Source organism: Siphateles boraxobius, unplaced genomic scaffold, assembly GCF_051911475.1.
Source record: "Siphateles boraxobius isolate OS27281-9 unplaced genomic scaffold, OSU_SipBor_1 75, whole genome shotgun sequence".
Classification (NCBI taxonomy): Eukaryota; Metazoa; Chordata; class Actinopteri; order Cypriniformes; family Leuciscidae; genus Siphateles; species Siphateles boraxobius.
This window is the reverse complement of record NW_027509203.1, coordinates 2,145,441-2,169,796: the sequence shown is the minus strand read 5'-3', so window position 1 is coordinate 2,169,796 and position 24,356 is coordinate 2,145,441. Positions and strand designations below refer to the sequence as shown.

At 42.1% G+C, this 24,356-nt stretch overlaps 1 protein-coding gene across 7 annotated transcripts in view; it reads left to right on the top strand.

Moving 5' to 3' along the window:
- The window catches only part of LOC143724537 (serine/threonine-protein kinase WNK2), a 78,450-nt gene that overhangs the window by 44,261 nt on the left and 9,833 nt on the right, over positions 1-24,356 (top strand). For 4 of the 7 annotated variants that reach the window (XM_077217656.1, XM_077217655.1, XM_077217654.1 and 1 more), the window contains exons 24-27: positions 186-329; positions 1,506-1,873; positions 10,240-10,457; positions 11,933-12,109. In XM_077217656.1, the coding sequence (XP_077073771.1) occupies positions 186-329; positions 1,506-1,873; positions 10,240-10,457; positions 11,933-12,109 (907 nt within the window). Of the gene's footprint in view, positions 1-185; positions 330-1,505; positions 1,874-10,239; positions 10,458-11,932; positions 12,110-20,266; positions 21,764-24,356 lie in introns of those variants that run through there. The other 3 variants (XM_077217652.1, XM_077217657.1, XM_077217658.1) reach the window with 2 other exon arrangements.

Here is a 24,356-nt window from a genome sequence, read left to right as displayed (position 1 = left end):
GAAAATTGAACCCGATCTAAATTTCTTTATGACGGACGAAAGGTTCGGAACTAGTGTGTAAACATGATTGACACAAAAACATTTTTTAGCCTGCGAAAATTTGTGACTCTGTGCAAGGACCATATGATGCTCCTAAGAAATGAACCGTCTCGGTTTGCTGACGCTGTGAGTTTGTGTTGCTTTAGAATGTGCCGACTGATTCAGACGTGTCTTCTCATGATGGTGGAGGAGATGCTGTGATGGATCTGGAGTCTGGATCTGAGAACAGACACAGATCCACATTAATATCAGCGAGCAAACGTTACTCAGCACCTCCAGACTTATATCAGGTCAGTCTGCAGCGTAAGGAGTAACACTACTCGTTGTGCACTGCTCGATTATGGCAAAAATCATAATCACGATTGTAAGAAAAAGGCCCTCAAAATAATCAGCCAGCAATACAATAAGTACAAAGAAACCAATTATAAATTAAACTGACAGATGAATACAACAGAACAAAAATACAAATTAAATAGTGTTTTAAGTTTTTCAGGAACATACAAGTAACAGTAATAGACTACAACAAAAAAAGTAATAATCAAATGTAAAATCACTGTTATATAACATATATAGTCATAAAATGTCACTTCATAGTCTAACCCTATTAAAGCTAGCCTACTTAAGTTATTCTGTCAAGATCAGTGAGTGATTTTCCTTTGTCTTCTGTTGTTTTCTTATCATTAATGACACAGACAGCAGCAGGTTTATTAGGCTGCTGTCACTTTAAGAGCTAATGCACAGATCCAATACACAGATACACACGCAATCTTTCTCAACTGTGAGCGTTTACTTAAGACATAACCCAATCTGTGTACCTGAACACTCTCCAAACAGTCATTTGATCAGACTGTCAGAATTTTTGATGTTCGTGCCAAAATTTGGATAATAAATGCAAAATAAGTGTATTTATAGCATGCCACTCACTGAATAATGTAGCGTGATGAAGTCATGTGACAGCAATGTAACACGCTACTGTTTCACACACACTGCACATTATTCCATCAAACACAGCCTCTGTCAATTATAATGATTTCATTCATTCAATATTTTATTTTATTGTATAGTTATTTATTTAGTTACTTATTCATTCATTCATACATTGATTCCTTCATTCGTTTATCTCTTCATTCATCATTATCCATCCATCCAATCTTTAATTTATTTGTATAGTTATTTATTTAGTTGTATATTCATCCATCCATCCATATTTTTATTTTAGTTTTATATTCATTCATTCCTTCATTTATTTACTATTCATTCTTTTTTATATACTATTATTTATTTATAATTCCTTCATTCATCATTATTTATGTATTTGTCTATTAATTTTAGTTTTTCATTTATTCTGTTATTTATACTTAATTAGGGTTATTTGCATAAACTTTGTTCTTTGTTATGAGACTCTGACATAGCTTGTCAATATCATACATTTACATTTACATTTCTTTTACTTTTCTTTTTTTCAGGACACATCTACTTCCTTTCCAGAGGCCAGACCCACAATGCCTTGCGCTCGGAGCTGTCAGTCAGCTGACGGGACGATGCAGTGCCTGTCCTCTGACTCAGGAGAGGAGGATCCGAGCGTGGCCCCGTCCATCAGACCCTCGGCTCCGGCTCCGGCACGGTCAGACTTCATGAAGCGTGCGGTGGCTTTCCTCCGGCGCTCGGGTCACAGTAGCAGCGTGCAGAGTTCTGATTCGCCCTCGTGTCCTGTGGCGAACGGACACGCCCCTTCGGTCACAAGCCACGCCCACTCCGCTTACGTCAGCAGCGATAATGACTCTGAATTTGAGGACGCTGACATGAAACGAGAGCTACAGAAGCTGAGAGAGAAGTGAGTAAAGCTACGTGTGCTAACATTGGCCCAATCCAAGAGTGAAAACTTTTTATCACCAGTTCTTGGTCTTATGCACAATTTGTCAGTACACATCATTAAACTTGGTAATCTTTCACCACAATGTAACAATTGCTTGAAACGAAAAAACGAATTTTCTTTTTTGGCCAACAACATCATATATCATCATATAATATAGAAAAAAAATTCACCATGTTGTAACACATTTTCCTACTTCATTTTATGCTGGGGTGCCAGACAGATATATATTCTGCCAAAATATAATCAAGATATAATCTTGTTTAGGGTCGTTAGTCACGTCAAGAAGGAAAAGCGAACACAGGTCACATGTATTAAGTAATTAACATGAACCCTTAATGTTTCAAGAGTAGACTCTAAGAAAACCCAACCACTATGATTCAATATGCAAATATTTTAGTAGGCTATATTCACCATGACAGAGTACCCAATTCATCACACCACACATACCATTGGAATAATAGGAAGACAGAACATACACAACACCAATATAAACAATACAGCAAACAACACAGGTTTCATTCATATCAAAACCTTCTTCACACAGTTCACATAGTCTTAGTGTGGAAGGATTGTGCGAAAAGAGGAGTTCAGAGAAACAGTCAAAGTCATTTTAGTCCATCAAGGGTTCCACAGTGTATCAAAGGACAGCAAATAAACCACAAATTCAGTTAGTCCCGCAATAACCGCTCTTGAGTTTATATATCCTTTTACTCACGCTCCACGACTTCACCCGAGTTAACGATCAACTCCGGCTTCTCTCAGATACTTCAAATACCTTTGGAAGAGATCGCTCGAACTGTAGTCTCTCTGGATGACTGGGTCGTCAACAACAGCGCTTCGCTTCTCTCAGTGACCACGGCAAACAGCCAGTACATCCATGAGCACGTCGCTTAGATCCAGGAATCAGATTACATATCCATGCATCGACGTAATCAACTTCCCGTCGGCTGAATAAAGACGCGTCTGCAGACAACCTGAACCTAGCTTGTTCTCCCCGCCATTCACTCTTTTCAACTAGTCAACACCTACGTCATCCTACATCCGGTAGTCCCAAACCGGACTGACAAAACCGCCATCTTTGTTGTACCAATACGTTGCGTCGTTTAATCATTTATTTGCATACATTAAAAGATTAAAGTGCATCGTCACACTCCCTTCCCCTTCAGAGCAGCCAACCCACAGGGGAGGCGTTTTGATACTTCCCCCATTCAAATTTTTTTTTCATTGTTCTTTCTCAATGGTTTTATCCTCAAATCCTAAAAACTCATCAGAATCACTTTCCTCCTGGAATAGTTCAATTAGTTTAAGGTGCTGTTGCTGTTCCAGCTCCTTCGCAGAGGGATAACAAGGTTTAAGTCTTGACACATTAACCACTCTTAAATCTTCTCCTGTTTTCTCCATCACGATTTCATAATTGATATGCCCCATTTGTTGCACCACACGATATGGTCCTTGCCACCTAGGAGCCAATTTAGCTGAGAATGATTTCTCTGCTTTTGAGTAAGGGTTAGAACGCAACCAAACTCTATCCTTATCCTCATATTGTACATCTCTTCGATGTTTATCATAATTTCTTTTTTGTCGTTGTCGTGCTGTCTTAAGCTTCTTTTCCACATATTCCTTCATTTGCTTCAATTCAGATGTTTTGTTATAACAAGAGTCATTAGGAGAAATATCTCTAGGCTGCAGTAGTACATCCATTGGACCTCTAAGGGAGCGACCAAGATTTATTTCAGCAGGAGTCACCCCAGTGGATTCATGCACAGCTGAATTGAGAGCAAATCGGAACTCTGACAGATGTTTGTCCCAATGCTTGTGTTGCTCCTCAACATATGAAGCCATCAGAGTTTTGAGTGTCCTATTGATCCTCTCAGTTAAATTTGTCTGGGGATGATATGCCGTGGTCAATCTCTGAGTAACACCCCACTCCTGACATACTTCTTGTAACACTGAAGACACAAACTGTGGACCACGATCCGAGAGAAGATAATTTGGAACACCCCATCTGGTGAGTACCTCCTTAATCATTACCTTGGAGATGGTCTCCGCTGTAGCTTTTCTCAGTCCAAATAATTCCACCCACCGGGAATAGTAGTCTACAAAGACTAATAGATAGACGTTTCCGGAGGAACTTCATGGGAATGGGCCCATAAGATCAACTCCCAACATTTCCCATGGTTGTTGAACTATAGTTTGTTGTAATTTTCCAGAGGGTAGCCGATTCTCAGGTTTATAACACTGACAGATCTGACAATTCTGTATGAATTCCTTAACATCATAGCTGAGATTAGGCCAATAAGCCAAAGCTTGTATTCTCTTGATGGTCTTAAATCGTCCAAAGTGCCCAGCCAAAGGATATTTGTGAAAAGCTTGCAGGAATGGCTGTCGAAGATTCCTTGGTACGTATACTTGATAGAGTGTTTTATGAGAAGTTTGCATGACTCTGAAAACTTTATCCTCCAGTATAGTGAATTTGGTTGCAGGGTTAATGATAATTTCCCCGGTTTCAACTATCCTCTGATAGTAATCCTTGATCTCCAAATCCTCTTGCTGAGATTTCCAAATTAGATGATCTGTGAATGGCAGTTCCTCTTTTTTGTCGGGTATTTCAGATACTAGCGTGGAACAAGTGACGACAGGGGTATCGGAATCATCCAATGGAGCTCTGGACAGCGCATCAGGAACAGTGTTATATTTTCCCTTTCGGTACTCCACAGTGAAGGTAAATTCTTGAAGCCGCAAAGCCCATCGAATTAATCGGGTATTAGGTTTTTTAGTTTTAAAAACGCAAACCAGGGAAGAGTGGTCGGTCACCACTGTAAAGAACCTTCCCTCCAAGTAATACCTCCATTTCTCCAAGGCCCACACCACTGCTAAGCATTCTTGCTCTGTAGTGGAGTAATTTCTCTCTGCTTGATTTAGGGTACGGCTAGCAAAAGCAAGAACTTCTTCCGTCCCCAATCCTGTTTGTTGCACCAGGACAGCTCCCAAACCCACCTCACTTGCATCGGTATATACCACAAAAGGCAGATTAAAGTTTGGGTGTCCAAGTACAGGTGTTACTATTAGAAGTTGTTTCAACTCGTCAAAGGAAGACTGACATTGTGGAGTCCATTTGAATTTCACACCTTTCCTCTTCAAAGAATTTAGAGGCTCGGCCAACTGGGAAAAATGTGGCACAAATCTATGATACCACCCAGCCATGCCCAGAAATCTCTGAACTTCCTTAACATTTCTTGGCACAGAAAAGTCCTGAACAGCTCTTGTTTTTTCAGGATCTACTCCAATACCTTCAGATGAAACCACATGTCCAAGAAACTTCAAAGACGTGCTAAAGAAGTGGGTTTTTTTCATGTTTACTGTGAGGTTAGCATCTCGCAATTTATCCAGAACGGCTTGAATATCCTGGAAATGCTGCTGCCAAGATGAAGAATAAATGATTATATCATCCAAGTAAACAAAGCAGATTTTCCCATTCAATTCACCCAAGACTCTCTCCATAAGTCGTTGGAACGTGGATGGAGCATTTTTAAGGCCAAAAGCCATGACTTTAAAATGGAACAGCCCCTGTTTACAAATAAAAGCCGTCTTTTCTTGACTGTCTTGGTCCATCTGGACTTGCCAATACCCACTATTCAAATCCAAAGTAGAAAACACTGTCGCACCACTCAAGGATTCCAAGATCTCATGAACTGTAGGGATTGGATATGCATCAGAATGAGTAACAGAATTAAGCTTACGATAGTCCACGCAAAAGCGGTACCCACCTAGCTTCTTAGGAATCAAGACCACTGGCGAAGCCCAGGCAGAAGAAGAAGGTTCTATGATGTCCGCAGCCAACATTTTCTCAATGAGTTCCTTTTGTACTTGTAATTTTGCAGGAGAGACTCTGTAAGGTTTTTGTTTAACAGGCAACTCTTGTGTGAGATAAATTTTATGCGTTAGCACCTTTGTTTGTCCCAAGGTAGTAGTACAAACATCCGCATTCTGTTTAAGTTGATTTAGAAGACATCTTCTACCTTCCTCATCTAAACAGATGTTTTGACAAGCAGCCTGCAAAAAATCTGGCTCATCGCCCATAGCACATGGGGCAAGAGCAGAAAATAAGGCTACAGCTGATGAAGCACTCCAGTCAGAACAATGGACACTTCCCTTCTGGAAATGGTACTTTTCATTAAAGTTGAACCAATAAGCTTCATTCCGAACATCCAACTGAAGACCACTGAAAAATAGATAGTCCAAGCCTAAAACGGCAGGAAAAGCAAGCATTTCTGGTGCCAACACTGTTACAGGCAGGGTGATAGTCAAACTATGCAAGGTGATTTTTACTTCACTCCACCCCAAAGGCTTCCGAGCTCCTCCATCTGCCAAATAGATAGGCCCCGCGGTCCATGGCTTTAATTCCTGACTGTGACCATCCAAACTTAACCACAACTTCTCATTTATCAGAGTATATGAAGAGCCCGTATCTACTAATGCACTCCCACTCCAACAGCCAATAGAAATTGGAACATTTAATTGTTGAAGAAGGGTGGTTGGTAATAGGTTAGCAGAACAATTTGTAGACTCCGGATACTGAGTAATAGTACTCATAGTAGGACCTTTTGGAGTAGAATGCAAAGTAGAATGAGATGGTGAAGGAGTAGGTGGGGTATACTTTTTGATTTTCTCTGTCCTTTTCCAACTGTTGACCCAAACGCACCAAACCATCTACAGTCATCACTCCATTGCTCCGAAGCTGGCTAGCCAAGTGAGGATTAATGTTCTTTAAAATCATTTTAATCACCTCATTTTCAACAATATCAGGCTTCCAACATTTACAAAGAGCACGGTACATGTAAGTAAAATCACGTATACTTTCACCTTCCTTCTGAACACGAGTTCTTACTCGTTCTGCAAGCTCATCCTCATAATCCTCTGATAAAAAAGCAGCCAAAAATCTATGCTCTAAATCCAGCCAAGTAACAGTTTCGAAGCGAGCAACATCCCACCAATCCCTTGCGGTCCCATGCAATACATTTCGAAGGGTAGCAAGCAACTCGTCTTCGGAAAGCGGATACACCGCCAAGAAATCTTGGCATTTTTCAAGAAAAAACAAGGGATCTGGATTATCCTCCATCCGTCCAAAGCATGGAAACTGAACTTTAATTGGATTTGTTCCAAGATGTCGCTGTCTCACTTCACCAGAATTCGAAGAGTCACTGGTAGCCAGAACATCTTGTTGCATCACAGGATGAATCCGTTGCAGCCTAGAAAACACTCCTGGAGTTTCTGTTTCATCGGTAGAAGTGATATGAGCTGGGACTGGAACACTGGCCATCGCTGTACTCTGTAAAGGCGGAACATTATCAAGGTCCTTACCCAGCTGTTCCAAACGTTGAGTACACTGATGGAGCTCATTCTGTAAGGGACTATTTGAACCAATCTCCGCAATTAAAGTTGCAACCTGCTGTGAACACTGATTGACACTGGTTTGGATAAGATCCAATGAAGCAGCCATAGGAGTCAACACACTATTAAAATCCCTCAGCACCTCAGTATAGTGATGTTGTAGTCGCCAGTTCAGAAGTTGATTAAATTCCTTGCGAATATAATCACACTGTTTCTCTATGAACTCTTTAACTTCTGTCCCTTGTTGAGCAGAAACAGAATTGACATGTTCAGTCAATGATTGAACAACTCGTTTCAATTCTCCTGATTGATTCTTAACCAATTCCACCAAACTATTTTGCTGTGCTCCAAGCTTAGCCATTGACTGATGCAAAGTGATATTTTCCATAATTCCGGGAACATTTCCCAGTAACATTGTTGAAGAAGGTGGCAATGGAGGTATCAAATTCACATCTCCAGTCAAATCCATATCCAACAAAGAATGTGTGGTGGCTGTGGACCCTGTTGCCACTGCAGTAGCAACAGGAAGAACTCCATCTGCATTAGAAGCCATACTAAGTTCAATTTGAGAGGCTTCCATATCATTTGTCAATTGATCCTCTAATGTGACTTCTTTGTTACCATTTGGTTGATCAAGCAGATTAAGCCAATCATTAACTGAATCTGACATTTCCGAGTTAACTATGTAGTTTGGAGGGGTTTTTGCTTTTTTTTGTTTTCAAAGAACATGTCTTACTCTTATGAAGGTCCCATCTGGGGTGCCATTTTTATGTAACACTTTCCTACTTCATTTTATGCTGGGGTGCCAGACAGATATATATTCTGCCAAAATATAATCAAGATATAATCTTGTTTAGGGTCGTTAGTCACGTCAAGAAGGAAAAGCGAACACAGGTCACATGTATTAAGTAATTAACATGAACCCTTAATGTTTCAAGAGTAGACTCTAAGAAAACCCAACCACTATGATTCAATATGCAAATATTTTAGTAGGCTATATTCACCATGACAGAGTACCCAATTCATCACACCACACATCACCATTGGAATAATAGGAATACAGAACATACACAACACCAATATAAACAATACAGCAAACAACACAGGTTTCATTCATATCAAAACCTTCTTCACACAGTTCACATAGTCTTAGTGTGGAAGGATTGTGCGAAAAGAGGAGTTCAGAGAAACAGTCAAAGTCATTTTAGTCCATCAAGGGTTCCACAGTGTATCAAAGGACAGCAAATAAACCACAAAGTCAGTTAGTCCCGCAATAACCGCTCTTGAGTTTATATATCCTTTTACTCACGCTCCACGACTTCACCCGAGTTAACGATCAACTCCGGCTTCTCTCAGATACTTCAAATACCTTTGGAAGAGATCGCTCGAACTGTAGTCTCTCTGGATGACTGGGTCGTCAACAACAGCGCTTCGCTTCTCTCAGTGACCACGGCAAACAGCCTGTACATCCATGAGCACGTCGCTTAGATCCAGGAATCAGATTACATATCCATGCATCGACGTAATCAACTTCCCGTCGGCTGAATAAAGACGCGTCTGCAGACAACCTGAACCTAGCTTGTTCTCCCCGCCATTCACTCTTTTCAACTAGTCAACACCTACGTCATCCTACATCCGGTAGTCCCAAACCGGACTGACAAAACCGCCATCTTTGTTGTACCAATACGTTGCGTCGTTTAATCATTTATTTGCATACATTAAAAGATTAAAGTGCATCGTCACAATGTGTTTATTTCCCAATTGATTAAATCAAGTCCCCTCCTACTTTTTACCTTGTTATACTAGCGTATTAAACAGCGTATAATTTAATACTTTAATATTAAACTACAAGAACCGACAAAATCAATCAAAAATCACAGCCAATCAGAAGAGTGTGTGGGCGGAGTCTTTCTCACTTGCTACAAAATGGATAAGCACATAATCAAGTTCACAAGAATTACACCATTTTAATATTATTACATACTGAGTGACTGAAACAAGCTCTCGTCATAGAATACACTTGTTTTATTCACAGTTTGAACGTTCTTGTTTCCTTTAACTTATTTTCAAGATCTGAGGTGAATTATCCATTCCTACTTTCATTACAGCTATAAACTCACATTAGATGCTTTTAACATTAAATAAAGCACATAATCGGTACCTGAGATGATCACTGTTATGTTTATTGTTGAACCAGTTGGCTGGCTCAAACAAAAACTCTGATTAACATAGAAAATGCCTTTTATCGTGTGTCGCGTCACGTCCGGTTAGGACACTGTTATAGGCATCCTGAACAACAGTGAAGGACCATGCTTCTATAACACAGAATAATTGTGCCAAAACAAGGGTTTTCAAGTTATAAAAATAAAACTGTTCAATCAAACATCTGATTGTTATACTGCGTTGACCGCTTCTAATGGGACCAGCTGAGACCAGGTGTAAACCGGCCCCTGTAAGAGGAAACCGATGTGTATTTTAATATGATTAAACATGACGGGGTTGCCAACATTGGTTGCTTGGCTCGAGTGAGATTTCTTACTGACTAATTTATTAAAAATGCATATTTTATTCTAAATTATTGTGTAGTTTTTATTGTATAGTTGTTTGGTTATACACGTTTACGCCAAAATTTGCATAATTAAAATGTATCTTGATTGCATTAAACTCACTTTCTCGGCACCTGACATGGTCCAAATAAAACTCTTATACATAAAACATACCAAAGTCCCTTGAATTGAGTTGAGTCCTTTTGTCAATGCGGTTTTCTTTGTCTTTTATCTTACAAACACATTTTCACTTCTGTAAACGGTGAATTTCACTGGCCAAATAGAACATTTCCCTGAAAGATTCGCATGTTTCTTCATGCATGCATTCATGGCTCGACAGTCTAAACAAGCAGATGAAAAGCCTAACTCAATGTTTTATCCCTGCAGGCACATGAAGGAGATCTCAGAGCTTCAGGCCCTTCAGAGAGGAGAGATCGAGGAGCTGTATTCTCAGTTAGGTCGACCTGTTCCCCCCAGCGTGGGCTTCCCGCACGCAGTGCCGCCTACAGGCCGACGCCGCAGAGCCTCCAAACACAAGCTGAAGGGAAGCCGACTGCTCAATCCCATGGTGCAACACCTCAGGAGCAACCGAAGCAACAGCTCAAGTATGTATGCAAGCGTCTGTGTCAGAGTACCAGCCTTAGTTCCCCTTGTAGTCAATAATTGTATCCCTTAGAATAATCTTTGATCACCAAAATTACATATTTAAAAAAGTTTTCCTTGAAATTAATTCTTCATGTCTTAAAATAGCTTGAAATATGCAAATGAGCCCCGCTATAGCGATGCGGTTGAAACCTGGGAGGAAGCAGGATCCACGTGCAGTAGTAGTATTTTATTAAATAAACTCAAAACTTGACAAATACAGACTCAGACTAGGAGAACAGGACTCGGGAACAGAACAACCAACATACAACATCAAAAACTCACAAAGTCTGAACTAGACATAGGGCTTAAATACACATGCAAACAAGCTAAACAAGATAAAAACGGGACGTGGTTAATCAGAGACACCTGGGAAGACTAATAAACAAGAAAAACTACAAAGGACTACAAAACATGGCACAAAACAGGAAATGACAAAAGTCCACACAAGACAAGGGGAAGACAAGACAGGAATCATGACACCCGCCTCCACTCACTCACTCACTCACTCACTCACTCAGAGATCCACTCGTTGACGATCACACGTTGATCTGATTGGTTACAAGGTAGTTTGTGACGTCAGAAACACCAGCGATTTCAAACCGTGTTTTTGAGACTGTCTTTGGTTCACTGCAGTTTTAAGGAGAAAATACTCAGCAATGCTGTCGACTTATGAATTTACACACAGTTTGTCTTAAAGCATATTAAAAACACCAGATAGACACATAAACAACATTAAAAGCTGGATTTTCACCACATGGGGTTTTTAAATTCAGGTATTGTGTAGGATTAAGGGATGTAGAATATGGTCATGCAGAATAAGGCATTAATATGTGCTTTATAAGTACTAATAAACAGCCAATATCCTAGTAATATGCATGCTAAAAAAAAAACAAGTTAATAGTGAGAATTGGATCCTAAAGTGTTACCATTACATGTGGTTAATTATTATTACTCAGTACCAAAATGTATAATTACACTGCAACACAGACACCTTAAAATAAAGTGTAACCGAAGGTTTTCAACCCTTCAGTGGAGGTTTGTTCGTCTGTGCTTAAATAGAAGAACAGTAGTTTGGCTTATTATATTATTATATTTTCAATAATAGCATTTTTAAATATCCCATCTCTTCCCTTTTTTGTGTGACCCACCTATGGATTACTATTATGATGAATGGATACACTTTTTTGGGACCTCCATTCACTGCCATTATAAAGCTTGGAAGAGCCAGGACATTTTTTAATATATCTTTGACTGTGTTAGTGTGAAATAAGAAATGTACACCTAGGATGGCTTGAGGGCGATTTTTATTTATGAACTATCCCTTTAAGTCCACCAAAATGAAAGCTTCATCCTAGTTGGATTTTCTACGTATTCGTTCACTATCGCACTATAAAAACCCAGATTGTCACCACTAGCCGTGTGTGTTCTCCTGTAGCCGAGACGTGCTCCAGTGCGTCGGGTTCTCCAGTCAAGAGCTCCGTGGGTTCCAGCACTTCCAGTCCCGTGTCAGAACCACTGGAGCCGGTCCAAACCCAGCAGCCCTGCTCGCTCAAGGGCTCTCTGTCCTCCGACAACATCTACGGCCCCAACACACACACACCACCCAGACAAGGTGAACACACACACGCTGCGGTCATCTAGAGCAGCCTGTCGAGCTGTTGCTGCACATACAGTGTCTGCTGTAAATGCGTCTTCCACTGCCCTAACCAGCCACGGTGTAGCTAGCGTCTCACTGAAAGCAAAATGCATGTAGTAACATTCACAGATTACGTGAAGCAAGACTTTACACTGCAAAAACAATGCTTTTCTTACTTAGTATTTTTGTCTAGTTTCCAGTTCAAATATCTAAAAATTCTTAATTACTAGAGAAGTAAAATGACATAAGACATTCTATATTGTTTTCTGATTAAAAACAAAATAAAATTAAGTGAGTTTTTGCTTAAAACAAGCAAAATTATCTGCCAATGGGGTAAGAAAAATAATCTTGTTTTCCATTGGCAGATCATTTTGCTTGTTTTAAGCAAAAACTCACTTAATTTTATTTAGTTTTAATCAGAAAACAATATAGAATTTCTTATGTCATTTTACTTCTCTAGTAAATGCTTCTTGATTTAAGAATACTTAGATATTTGGATTGGAGATAAAAACAAGACAAAAATACTAAGTAAGAAAAGCATGTTTTGCAGTGTAGTGTTTGGAGCAACACAGAAACAAAAGCATGTGATTCATTTCTAGATACTGGCTTGGATGCAGCGTGACACTCATTTACAGCTGATATGCAGAAGACAAAAGTGTCAGAGATGCCTCTCTGTGACTATCATATCTCTCTCTTTCTCTTTTTTTGTCACATATCTCACTCACTCTCTCACACGCATGGGGTTATTTCACAGTCTCTCATGTGCGCTTAACTCATTTACTTTGTTTAAATGGAGTCAGACAGAATGTGACATTTAAACGGCTCCTTAATTGCTCTTTCACATGATTCCTTGGACGGCAAAGGAAGATTGCATGATGCTCATACTGTGTATGAAACATTCTTACTGGTCAGTAGACACTTTCACACATTTAGTCTTTGCCGTAAATGTCTCCAATTAGAGGTCATGTGTGAGCGGGAAGGCAAATTATCTTTTGTGTTTTGCCAAATTAAGGAGTTATTACCACAAAAGTTCTTTATTGATGCTATATGTGAACAAGTCTATCATATGAACAGTTTGTGTCAAAGACTTGGGCAAACTGCATATGCTGTACTCTGATGTTGCGGTGGTGCTTATGCAGAAACAAGAGCTTGAATCTGGCTCATGTCATTTCCCTATTCCTCTGTTGTTTCCTTTCATATCCACCTTTACAGTGAATCATAAAAGTCCCCAAAATATAAGGAAGATACTGAAGAAAACCAGCTCAGGCCCTCCGGTTGAATTGAAGGTTCACCTTCCACCTGATGTTCCTGAGTGGCCTAACCAGAGCCTTAACTTTAACCCCACTAAGAATCTGTAAAGGACCTAATGATTGTGGAGCAGCAATGCTCTCAACTTCACAGACCTTGAGAGGATCCATAAAGAAGAATCCCCAAAAGAAGGTGTGCATCATACTCGGTTTGAATTGTTTAAGCACCCTTGGTAGCCCAGGACTGAAAACATCAAATTTTACACGACAACAGCGTTTTGGGTGCCTGAAAACGCAAACTTTTGAAAACAGGTTTTAAAGTGCAAGTTTATGAAAACTGTCTCCATGTAAACAACAGAAACGTGAATCGAATGTTGTCTGTAGGCGGAAAACTCAAAATAATAACTTCTCCTCTTAAGAATACACATACGACCCGCGAGCGGGCTGCATATGGAAAACACTGGGGTGTCCAGCTCGCAGGGTGGAATGTTTCTACCCAAGGGGTGACAAGGTGGCTTGCCAAGGGAAAGGAACTCAGGGCTTACGGGAAGCTCGCCTGAGGACTATCGCATGTATCCAGTCCGTGGAGTGGAATGGCGAGCAAGAGAAGACACCTGACCGGGTCCTAGTACCGGCTGGTTGAAGCGAGTACATGAGAGGACACTGGCTCCACTCGGAGATTGTAGAATCTGGCGAATGTGTTGGGTGTCGCCCAGCCTGCAGCTCTGCAGACGTCTGTTAGCAAGGCGCCATGCGTTAGAGCCCAAGAGGAAGACACACTCCGGGTGGAGTGTGCTTACACACCATGGGGGCACGGTCAGCCTTGCTACTGGTATGCCAAAGCAATGGTGTCCACAATCCAGTGAGACGACCTGTTCTTGGAGAGAGCCTTTCCCTTCAGCTTCCCACGGTAACAGAAAAAGATGTTGAGGTCTGAGGTCCTGAAACACTGCGTTCTGTCTACTTAGGCACGGAGGGCATGTACTAGACAAAGCAGTGCCAAGGCTGGGTCTGCCTCCTCCAGGGGCAGCGCTTGCAGGTTCACCACCTGATCTCGAAAGGGAGTGGTGGGAACCTTGGGCACATATCCAGGCCAGGGTCTCAGGATCACGTGAGATTAGGTCGGCCTGAATTCCAGGCACGATTCGTCAACGGAAAATGTGTGCAGGTCCCCTACCCTCTTGATGGAGTCCAATGCAACCAGGAGAGCTGTCTTAATTGACAGGAACTTAGGCTCCACTGATTGCAGAGGCTCAAAGGGAGAACTGAGACCACTGAGAGGTCCCAAGAACCACTGAGAGGTCCCAAAAGGAGAGGATTGAGTCTCCTCGCTCCTCTCAGGAACCTGATGATCAGGTCGTGTTTTCCCACGAACTTACCTTCGACTGCGTCGTGATATGCGGCGATAGCGCAACATACACTTTCAGGGTGGAGGGAGACAGCCTTCGCACCAACCCATCTTCCAGGAAGGAAAGCACGACACTAGTTGACGAAGAGGTTCCACTTCAACGTGTAGGCATGTCTTGTGGACGATGCTCTAGCGGAAGTGATGGTAGCCACCACCGCTGGTGGTAGGGTACTCAAACCTGCCACGTCCCGTCCAGGAGCCCACGTGAAGGTTCCAAAGATCTGGGTTGAGGGTGCCATAGGGTGCCACAGGGTAAGCTCGGAACAAGGGCTGCCTCGATGACGGGTCCGCTCGACATCCCACATATTGGCCAGGTTCAGCTAGAGGTGTCTCTCCTGGACCACATTAGTGGACATCACCTGACCCAGGGAGCGTGCGGTCACTTTCGTCGCCTGGAGAGCGAGGTCAGTGGCGACACGCAGCTCATCAAAGAGCCCTGGGTCAGTCCTTGTGCATGTCCCTGAGCATCTGGGCCTGGTAGACCTGCAGAATGGCGATGGCATGCAGTGAGGCTGCTGCCTGTCCTGCGGCTCTATAGGATTTCGACACGAGAGTGGACGAAAACCTACAGGCTTTGGACGGTGCTTAGGGTCGCCCGAGAAGAAGCGTTAAAGATCCCCTAGGAGACACAGTTTCATCGCAACAGAGCGTTCAACCGGGGGAACCCCAGGGTACCCTTTAGCAGCAGCCCAGAGGAAAGGCGGAGGAGGTCGTCGAGCAATCGCGGGAAGACAAGGGTGCCTTCCTGGACCTCGAGACCTCCTCATGCACGTCCGGGAAGAAAGGTATTGGGGTTGGACTCTGACAGGGGTCATCCAAAAACCTATCATCCAGCCGCGAGCGCTCAGGACTGGGCGGAAGATTCTACTCTAACCCAATGCTCGCTGTGGCCCGGGAAAGCATGACAGTCATCTCGGGATCTGACTCGGCAAATGCCGTATGCACACTCGAAGGTGGCAGCACCGCCGAATCTTCACATGCCCACCTTGTGATGCTGAGATGGACCAAAGGATACCCGCGGGGCATCCGAAGATGTGCCCGCCGGCGTCCTCTGATCACTCACGGGTTGCGACAATGAAGAGGGGGGTGTAGGCCGAGGACGAATCGTCTGCGCTTGGTTCCACACCGTCACCCTCAGGTCACCCTGGCCACCAGCCGAAGTACCACCTCTCGTGGAGGGTGTCGATCGGGGTGTCGATGAGGGGACTCTTTCTCTTGCGAGATCACTAAGTCTCGACTGTAGTGTCGCGATGGTCATGTTCACACAGAGAGAACATGAGTCATTCACAAGCGCTGCTCTAGCGTGATCAATGCCCAAACACGCAGAGCAGCGATTATGCCCATCAGAGTCAGGTATGGCAGAACCAGAGGTTGTGTTAGACTTTCGCATTGTCAGGGTCGGAAAAATTCTGTCATAATCTATTGTTACCCGTCATTCGGGTTCATTTATTTTGTGAGGAAAACAGATGAACAGAGAGTGTTTCATGTGTTCAACATCACACGAAGCAGATGAATGTTTGTTTTTTTCCCCCACAGGTGACAGCGGAGGCCACTTAAACACGACCCGAACAGCCAAATATAAACAACGTTAGGGCTAGGTAAAAAATATTTTATGTTATTTTTATGGTCTAATATCAATTATTAAATCTCAAGAATCGATCTTTTAGTCAGTGCTGTTTTTAGTTGATGAATGAACAGAACATTATATTGTGCCTCTCATCCAAAAATCACAATAATCTTTGTGCTTTGTTACTTTTGATATGAAACAAAGTCTTATTCAAATTCTGTTAATTTTATTATGAAATTCAAACATTAATAAACAGTCTCACTCACCCACGTGGGAATAACAGTTGCAAGTTACAATAGATCACCCTCAGTGTAATATGGAGGCATTCAGATTTTTCCATCACTGCTAAAAATAAATTCTGTCAATGATTTTAAGTTAATGCAAACCTCTGGCCAGAACTGAAGCAAGTTCAAATTCAAATTCAAAAACCAAATTCCAATTGTGCACTCTACACAACAATGCAAATATCTGCCACTTAGGAAAATAGAAGCTCTTAGTAGAGGGAGCCCTTGCATCCAAAAGTAATGTAACCTCAGACAAAAGACCAGAATTAACCAGATTCCCCAATCAAATACCAAACTCAAAGTTTCCTACCGGGGATGCCACATACTGCCCTGAGCCTGTGAGAGTTAATCCACTCTGATCTGTATTTCCTACAAACTCTCATCCAGGAGAAACACCAGATTCAAGAAACATACCAAAATGCACTTCCCACACCCTTAGAAGGGCCAGTGGAAGCAGACTTATCATTGGGAAGGCACACAGATGGGCCATCAGCCAATCATGAAGCCCAGGGTGTTTATCTCAAGAGTTCGAGGAAACAAATCAAAGGGGGAGCTGGACTCTTTCTCAACCAAATCAGACCCATGGTATGAGGCTGCAAGCTCTGTATTCTGGGCCTCAACCCTTAACTTCAGAGAAGATCTGCTCCCACATCCAACTGACCTGGGATATGCACCGCCATCAGTCAAAGAAGTTTGTTCTGCGCCAAATGAATGTGCCACACTAAACACCACATGGGTCACCAACACATTTGGTTTATGGAAGAAACTACTGACATGTCTTTCATGAGAACCACATAACAGGCTCAAATGTCCAGAAAGAAATAATTTATTAGTAGGAAAACTGCCACCATCTCTAGGTAATTTAAGTGTCACAGATGATCGCACTTCCGGATATCATGGGCTAAAAGTGACATGTAAAGGACAAGTATGGTACCCCATTCTAATGATGGGAAGTTCGGATCATTTTACTGACTCTCTCGGTCGATTCTTGAGTCATTCCATTCATTTAAGTGGCTTTAAATGTTATACTTTTAACAGTCAAATTCCCCGAACACATCACCACGCTATCTTGATCATATTCTGAATTAAGAATCCATATAATACAGCCAAAGATAATTTACAGGGAACATAAATATTTACTTTACCTTTGAGTCTTTTGTTCAGTTGTCTCATGATCGATGCAATGAACGGATCGTTCGTGAATGACCCATCACTACCCCATACTTGGAATTTGTTCTCTGCGTTTAACTCATCCAAGTTTACTGCACTTATATTAGGAGTAGTGAGTAGTGAACAAACACACACTTTTTGCTGTGGCGCCCGGGGAGCGATTGGGGGTTAGGTGCCATGGTCAAGAGCACCTAAGTCATTTCATGCCGGTATTGAGAATCAAACCCGCAACCTTTGGGTTACCAGTCTTACTTGGCCAGACAACTGGATGTTCTTTGTAAAGTGCGTCCAACCTACTGATGAGGTGTTTGTCGAAATAGTCTTGTTTTGAAAGAATCTGCCCATCGGGAAATGCCAAAATGTCAAGACTCAAAATCTGATATAGCTGATGAGCTGATATAGTTGCTTGACAGTGGCCAGTGTCATTGGTCAGTGCAAGAGATATAAGGGGTGTAGAATAGTTATGTGCCTCTATCAGTAGTAGACCTTCCTGAAGGGGACCCTGAAGTGGCTGAGCAGCAGGAAAACCCTATATCAAATGGAAGATTGTATGGCCTGATTTAAAATAAGGGACCCAGCATGCACCATGTAAGAACATCACTGTAAACTAGACTTGAGGCACAACTCTTGTGCTCCAAAGGCATTGTTGCCTGAGGCACAACCTTTTTTTCCAAAGGCATTGTTGCATGAAACACAATACACAGTGTTTTTCTTCTATCATCTGAGATGCAAAATGTGGAGGAACTAACTGGACAGAATCTCGAGGCCAGCAAGGTGAAAAGCAAATACGCTTTAGTGTTTTGACATGATTTTTTGAGACCCCTCAATCAGGAATGGCTGCAGCTCAGAAGCCTCTGATGCACTTATGGGGTTTAAATTCTAGCCAACTTCAACCACAAAGATATACATGAGAACCACAGATGTCTCTCAGTTGGCACCAACCCTGCCATAGAATGACTGAGTTCTTTGACTGTCTCAGGAGTCAAGTCAGCCCCTTCATCTTTATAGACATCAGCTTAGTTACACCTGCAAAGCCGGCATGGTATCCAACCGCTCACCCACCTGACCGGCAGTGATATAGGAATCACCGATCAGGGCCGATGTAGTCCTGCAGGGCTTAGACGGCCACTTCTTCCAAGATGGGGCAGAAGATGGTGAGAGATGAGCAGCAAGCTCCTCTTCAACCACCATCACGTCAGAGATAATGGAGCGAGGCCAGTGGCGCGAGTATTAATAAGCGTCACCTGTGCCACACTGGTCTCGAGTCCCACGGAAAAGCTCTGGAAGGATAAAAGGAGTGATGAAAGTGCAAGATGAGAGAGGACCAGGCCTGGACTTGTTCGTTGTTTTGTATATGTGGAAGTCCTCCGTGAGGGGCTGCCGCTTTACTTTTGTTTTTTTGTATATATTTATTTTATTATTTAGGTCCCCGCCTCCTCCTTCCTTGAACTTGAACTTTATTACACAGAGGTAGTCGGATTTGTGATACATGCCGAAAAAGGCTGCTTCCAGGACTTCAAAATCTTTTGGAAATCCTGGAAATATGGCAGCGACCTGCAAGGTGGACATGCACTATGGCCAGCCAATAAGAATGAACTTATTCAACCTAGACTGCACTTCTGGATGGGCTGCATCGGTCGCCCCATCCCAAAGCTTGGAATAAGCCAAAGAGGGCCAGGCTTCATTACCACTTTGGGGAAGTGCCTGCCCACTGCCAAACTCCTAACAAGCATTCACTAAAAAAAATGCATCTTGAAGAAGAGAAATCTGCGAGATGATGGTATGTTGTTTTGAGGCACCAACAATGCTGTACTATTGAGGGCAGCGATAGTGCCACCAGCCAATGAATTATTGTGTAATTCTATGGTTTTCAGACAATCGCCACACTTGGAGGTTGTTCCCATAATGTCTGACACAGCGTTGAGTGAACCTATTAAAGGAAAAGGTATCCTAACTTTCTTGACGGCACACGCAGTCCCAAGTGCTTTACTAGGGACTTTCTTGAGCTGTGAAGTGACAGAAAAATATCAGTCGGATTATTTGGAATGGTTGTCAATGCAATAAAGAAAAAAAAACTCGACTTTTCCCATTATACTGGTGTAGTTACCAGTTAAACCAACTAAATCACTTTGAGTGAATGGTTAATACAGCAATGTTACAGTACTTTGTAACATAAATGGGTTTTTTTATGTGTGAAAGTGGCTAATGATACATAAGACTGTGACCTATTTGATCAATTCCAGAAAAACATTCCCATTGTTAGAAACATACAGGCACATGAACACACTTCCACATCTACATTAACCACTGTTTTCTGAGACGCTTGACCCGGGTTGTGGTGTGTTGCTGATATGATGCTTGTTGATGGGGTACTGATCTGAAAGCTACCTGTGTCGGCTGTTACACCTGTCTCTCTCTCTCTCTCTTTCTCTCCTTCTTATATTCATTTCTCCACAGGCTGGACCGTTTACCACCAAACATCCGAGCGAATCACCTATAAATCTAGTAGCAAACCGCGCACTAGATTCCTCAGTGGACCCGTGTCTATGTCCATCTGTTTGTATTTGTTCTACTTTTCTTCTATTACTCATAAATCCTTTCCCCATTTCTTTCTGCTCTTCTCTAGTGATTTGCTTTGGTTTTTCTGTACTGCATTTCCCACGTTCACCTCCACTAACACACATACTCAGCCATTTAATTTCCATATTCATGTCAGATGGCACTTTCCATGAATATGGTACGATGTAATGCAACTGAGAAAGTCTAAAATTTCCCACAAACTCATTTTGGGATTTGAGCCTCTACAGTTGTATCCTATTCAGGAAAGACCTTCATGTCTACTCATCTTGCCTTCAATTTGTCTTCTTTACAAATGCTTTGTGCTGGGCTGCAGCTTTGACCGATAACGTGAGCTGTCTTCCCCCAAACATGGCCATTCCCAACATTTAACTGAAAGTAGAGAGAGCCTGTATGGATTTGTCTGCCAAAGCTTTTGTATCGTCTATATATCTGTGCCTTCTTTCCTTTTCACTCCACGTAAAACCCCAATGAGACGATCATTGACGTGCCGTCTCATGTTTGGATTCGGAAGATGAGCATGCCAAGGGCACGAGCAGGTTGCTGTGGAAACCATCAGGGCTGTATTTTGAATTTTTTTACCTCACTTCCTGTTCTCTGGCTGTCACCTGCATGATTCTACTATGACACTGTCCCAGATTCATATTATATTTACCTTGTGTTTCTGTTACATTTGGCTTGTAGTATTTTGTTCCTCTAGGTGAGGGTTCATTTTGGACGAAAACATGAATTTCCCCACCAGTGCATCATAGCTGTGATTAGGAAGCCAGTTTATTTTTATACTTGGTCTCCCTCCATGTCAAAGTTATGATTTAGTCATCATTCTAACCTTCATTGTGTGGAAAATGTCCCTTTTTCCCCCCTTTTGAATTTACTAGTTACGTTTTAAATTTGGCATGCAGCACTTTCGTTGTATTCAAATTCCCTTTTTAAATGCTTTGTTTCTTTATTATTTTTCTTTGTTCAAATGTTAGACGATATTTGTACCGTATGTAAATTCCTTTTTAAAACATTCAACTGTTTATAAATAACTCATGCCGTGCTTTCTGGGGTGGATAAAAAGTATTTTTATGCATCCAGATGTTTGTTGTTTGGTTTTAAATGGTGATTCTTTTAACTCTTTCCCCGCCAGCGTTTTTGAAAAAAGTTGCCAGCCACCACCAGCATTTTTGATCATTTTCAGAGAACTTTCATGGCCCCAAGAATATTTAGCTGTATGAATATCTGAACAGTCAATATATCAAAGGAAAGAACAGAGCCTCTGCTTTAAAAAAAAAAAAAAAAAAAAAAACACATTTTATTCTAGATACATGCATTCTTTTTTATTAAAACTTGAATAGGTTTCATAAAAAAAGCAACATTTTAAACAAAAAAAAATTTATATTTTAGTTCAAGTCTTCATCCGGATGGGATTCAGAGTGATGATAAAAACACAGATAGAGTAGATCGATCGATCAACACCCTCAAAGCTTCAGTCGTTTCCTCTTCATGGATTCAACATTTCATTCAGTAACGTTAGGCAGTTTTGCTGTTTGATGAATACGTGATTTGACATGTGCGTCAGCAATGCTTCAATCACTTGTTTCTGCTTCTTCGTCTGTGTTTTGATCCAGAGATTCTGTACTATTTCAGAAGATGTGTAATAGCCCCCCCTACCGTATAACAGTGGAAACACGGATTGCCGGAAAAACTCGTCAATGGCAGGGAAAGAGTTTAAAGTGGAGGTTTTGGAGAAGATCAGTTCAGTTTTATTAAATACACAGTATTTTCACTCACGGCCACAGACACGTACCACATATGATTGTGAGCAACGATCCAGTTAATTAGTCTTGACTTTTAAAGACCCCATGAAATCAAAATTCGTTTTTTTGTGGCTTTTAGTCACTGTCTTTTAGCTTTGAGTTAATTTGCTCTATAGAGTCATGTGAAAAAGAAAGTACACCCTCTTTAATAAAAATCATTTTATCATACAACCTCAGATGAACAACACGACATATTACAGAGTTTCATTATTTAGCTAAACCTTGGCCAAAATGGAGAAGCCAGAGGTGACAAACTAAGTCTTATTGCTTCCATAGGGATTAAGTGGGTAAGTAGCAGTCAGGTGCTGCAAATGCCCTTGATTAATTGATCATCTGTTGTGACCAACTCTATAAAAGCAGAACTTTTGGTAGTATGCTAGTCTGGACCATTGCCAATGAAGAAAGACATCAGCAATTATCTTAGAGAAGCAATTGTTGCTCCCAATCAATCTAGGAAGGGTTACAAGACCGTTTCCAAATAATTTGAAGACCAATACTATACAGTGAGGATGATTATTCACAAGTGAAAAACATTCAAGACAGTTGCCAAATCTTCCCAGGAGTGCACGTACAAGCAAATTCACCCCACGGTCAGAGCGTGCAATGCTAAGAGAAATTCCCAAAACACCCGAGAGCTACACCTCATACTCTACAGGCCTCAGTAAACATGTTAAATGTTAAAGTTCATGGCAGTACAATTAGAAAAGGACGGAACAAGTATGGCATGTTTGGAAGGGTTGCGAGGACAAAGCTTCTTCTCTCTAAAAAGAACATGGTCGGCTTTGCTTAGGTTTGCAAAGTTGCATTTGAACAAACCACAAGACTTCTGGAACAATGTCGTTTGGACAGATGAGATCAAAGTGGAGAAGTTTGGCAATAACACACAGAAAACCAAACAAAGCATGTCAGCACAAACCCCTCTTCCCAACTGTTTTGCAGTCACAGAACCTGAACACACTTTCAGTCATTGAGTCGACCATGAACTTGGGTCATGGAAGGGGACAATGATCCCAAGCACACCAGCAAATCTACAACAGAATGGCTGAAAAAGTAAAGAATCAAGGTGAAATGCTGAGCTGGGACCTTCATAGAGCTGTGCATAAACAAATGCCCACAAACATCAATTAACTGAAGCAACGCTGTAAAGAAGAGTGGGCCAGAATTCCTCCAGAACAATGTGAGAGACTGAAGACGATTACTTTAAGTTATTCCTGCTAAAGGTGGTTCCCTTTCAGTCTGTCACGTTCAACGCTATGTTGATGTCACTGACGTAATTGGGATCACTTCAGGTAGCCCTATCATCTTCGAGTGTATACAGAACGAGCCAATGCACATTGGCGTGCGACATTTGCATCTCGCGCCCCGCCCAGCAGCGTTTGTATAAATACTGAAGCGAATGCACTTTGACTGTCGCTTCAGAGCCGAACTTCCTGTTCTCTCTGAGTGTTCTGAAGACAACCAAAAAAAAAAAACACGAGCTTCTTGGAAGATTCTTTTTTCTTCAGTGTTAGCGTGATGGCATGATCAGCGGTGGCCGCGAGCTATAAGCTCAAAAACTGCTGTTATAACAGCATACTTGTGTGTCGGCAAAGGGGCATTTCCCCTTTGAAAGTGCAAAGCAGGCTGCACTACTTCCCTGCTGTTGCACCGCGGCCATTCCTGGGTGCCTCAACACTATTAAAAAAATATATATATATTTCCCTAAAAGAGCTCCACGGGTGTGACGCTCCGTCCTTTTTAGGATGTCATTCCGTCCTGTACGTTCCCTGGCACCAGCTCACGGCTACAATAGCTGCCTCTCGTGTTTGGGCATTTTTGCGCTGAAGCTGCTTTTGTGAATAGTTCATGTTCTCACTGCAGGAACATGACTATTGCGGTGTTAAAGTCGAGACTTGCTTACCCTCAAGGGAGGTTCAGTCCCCTTGCCTATGCCCCGATCTAGTCCCGCTACTTCGGCGCTTAGCCAGTGTGACCTGAGGATCACTGTGAGGGCTTCCCTGCCAAGTAAAACTCTGTTGGCCCCTCACGCCTCTGCAACACAGCAAGCCGTGGCGCTTCCGTTGCAGCACGTTGGTCCTTCTCATGGACAATCAGCCGTTTCCTTCGGGGCTCCTGCTGACAATCAGATGCCGATCACAGCATCGGAGGAGGAGCTTCAGTCTTCTGGG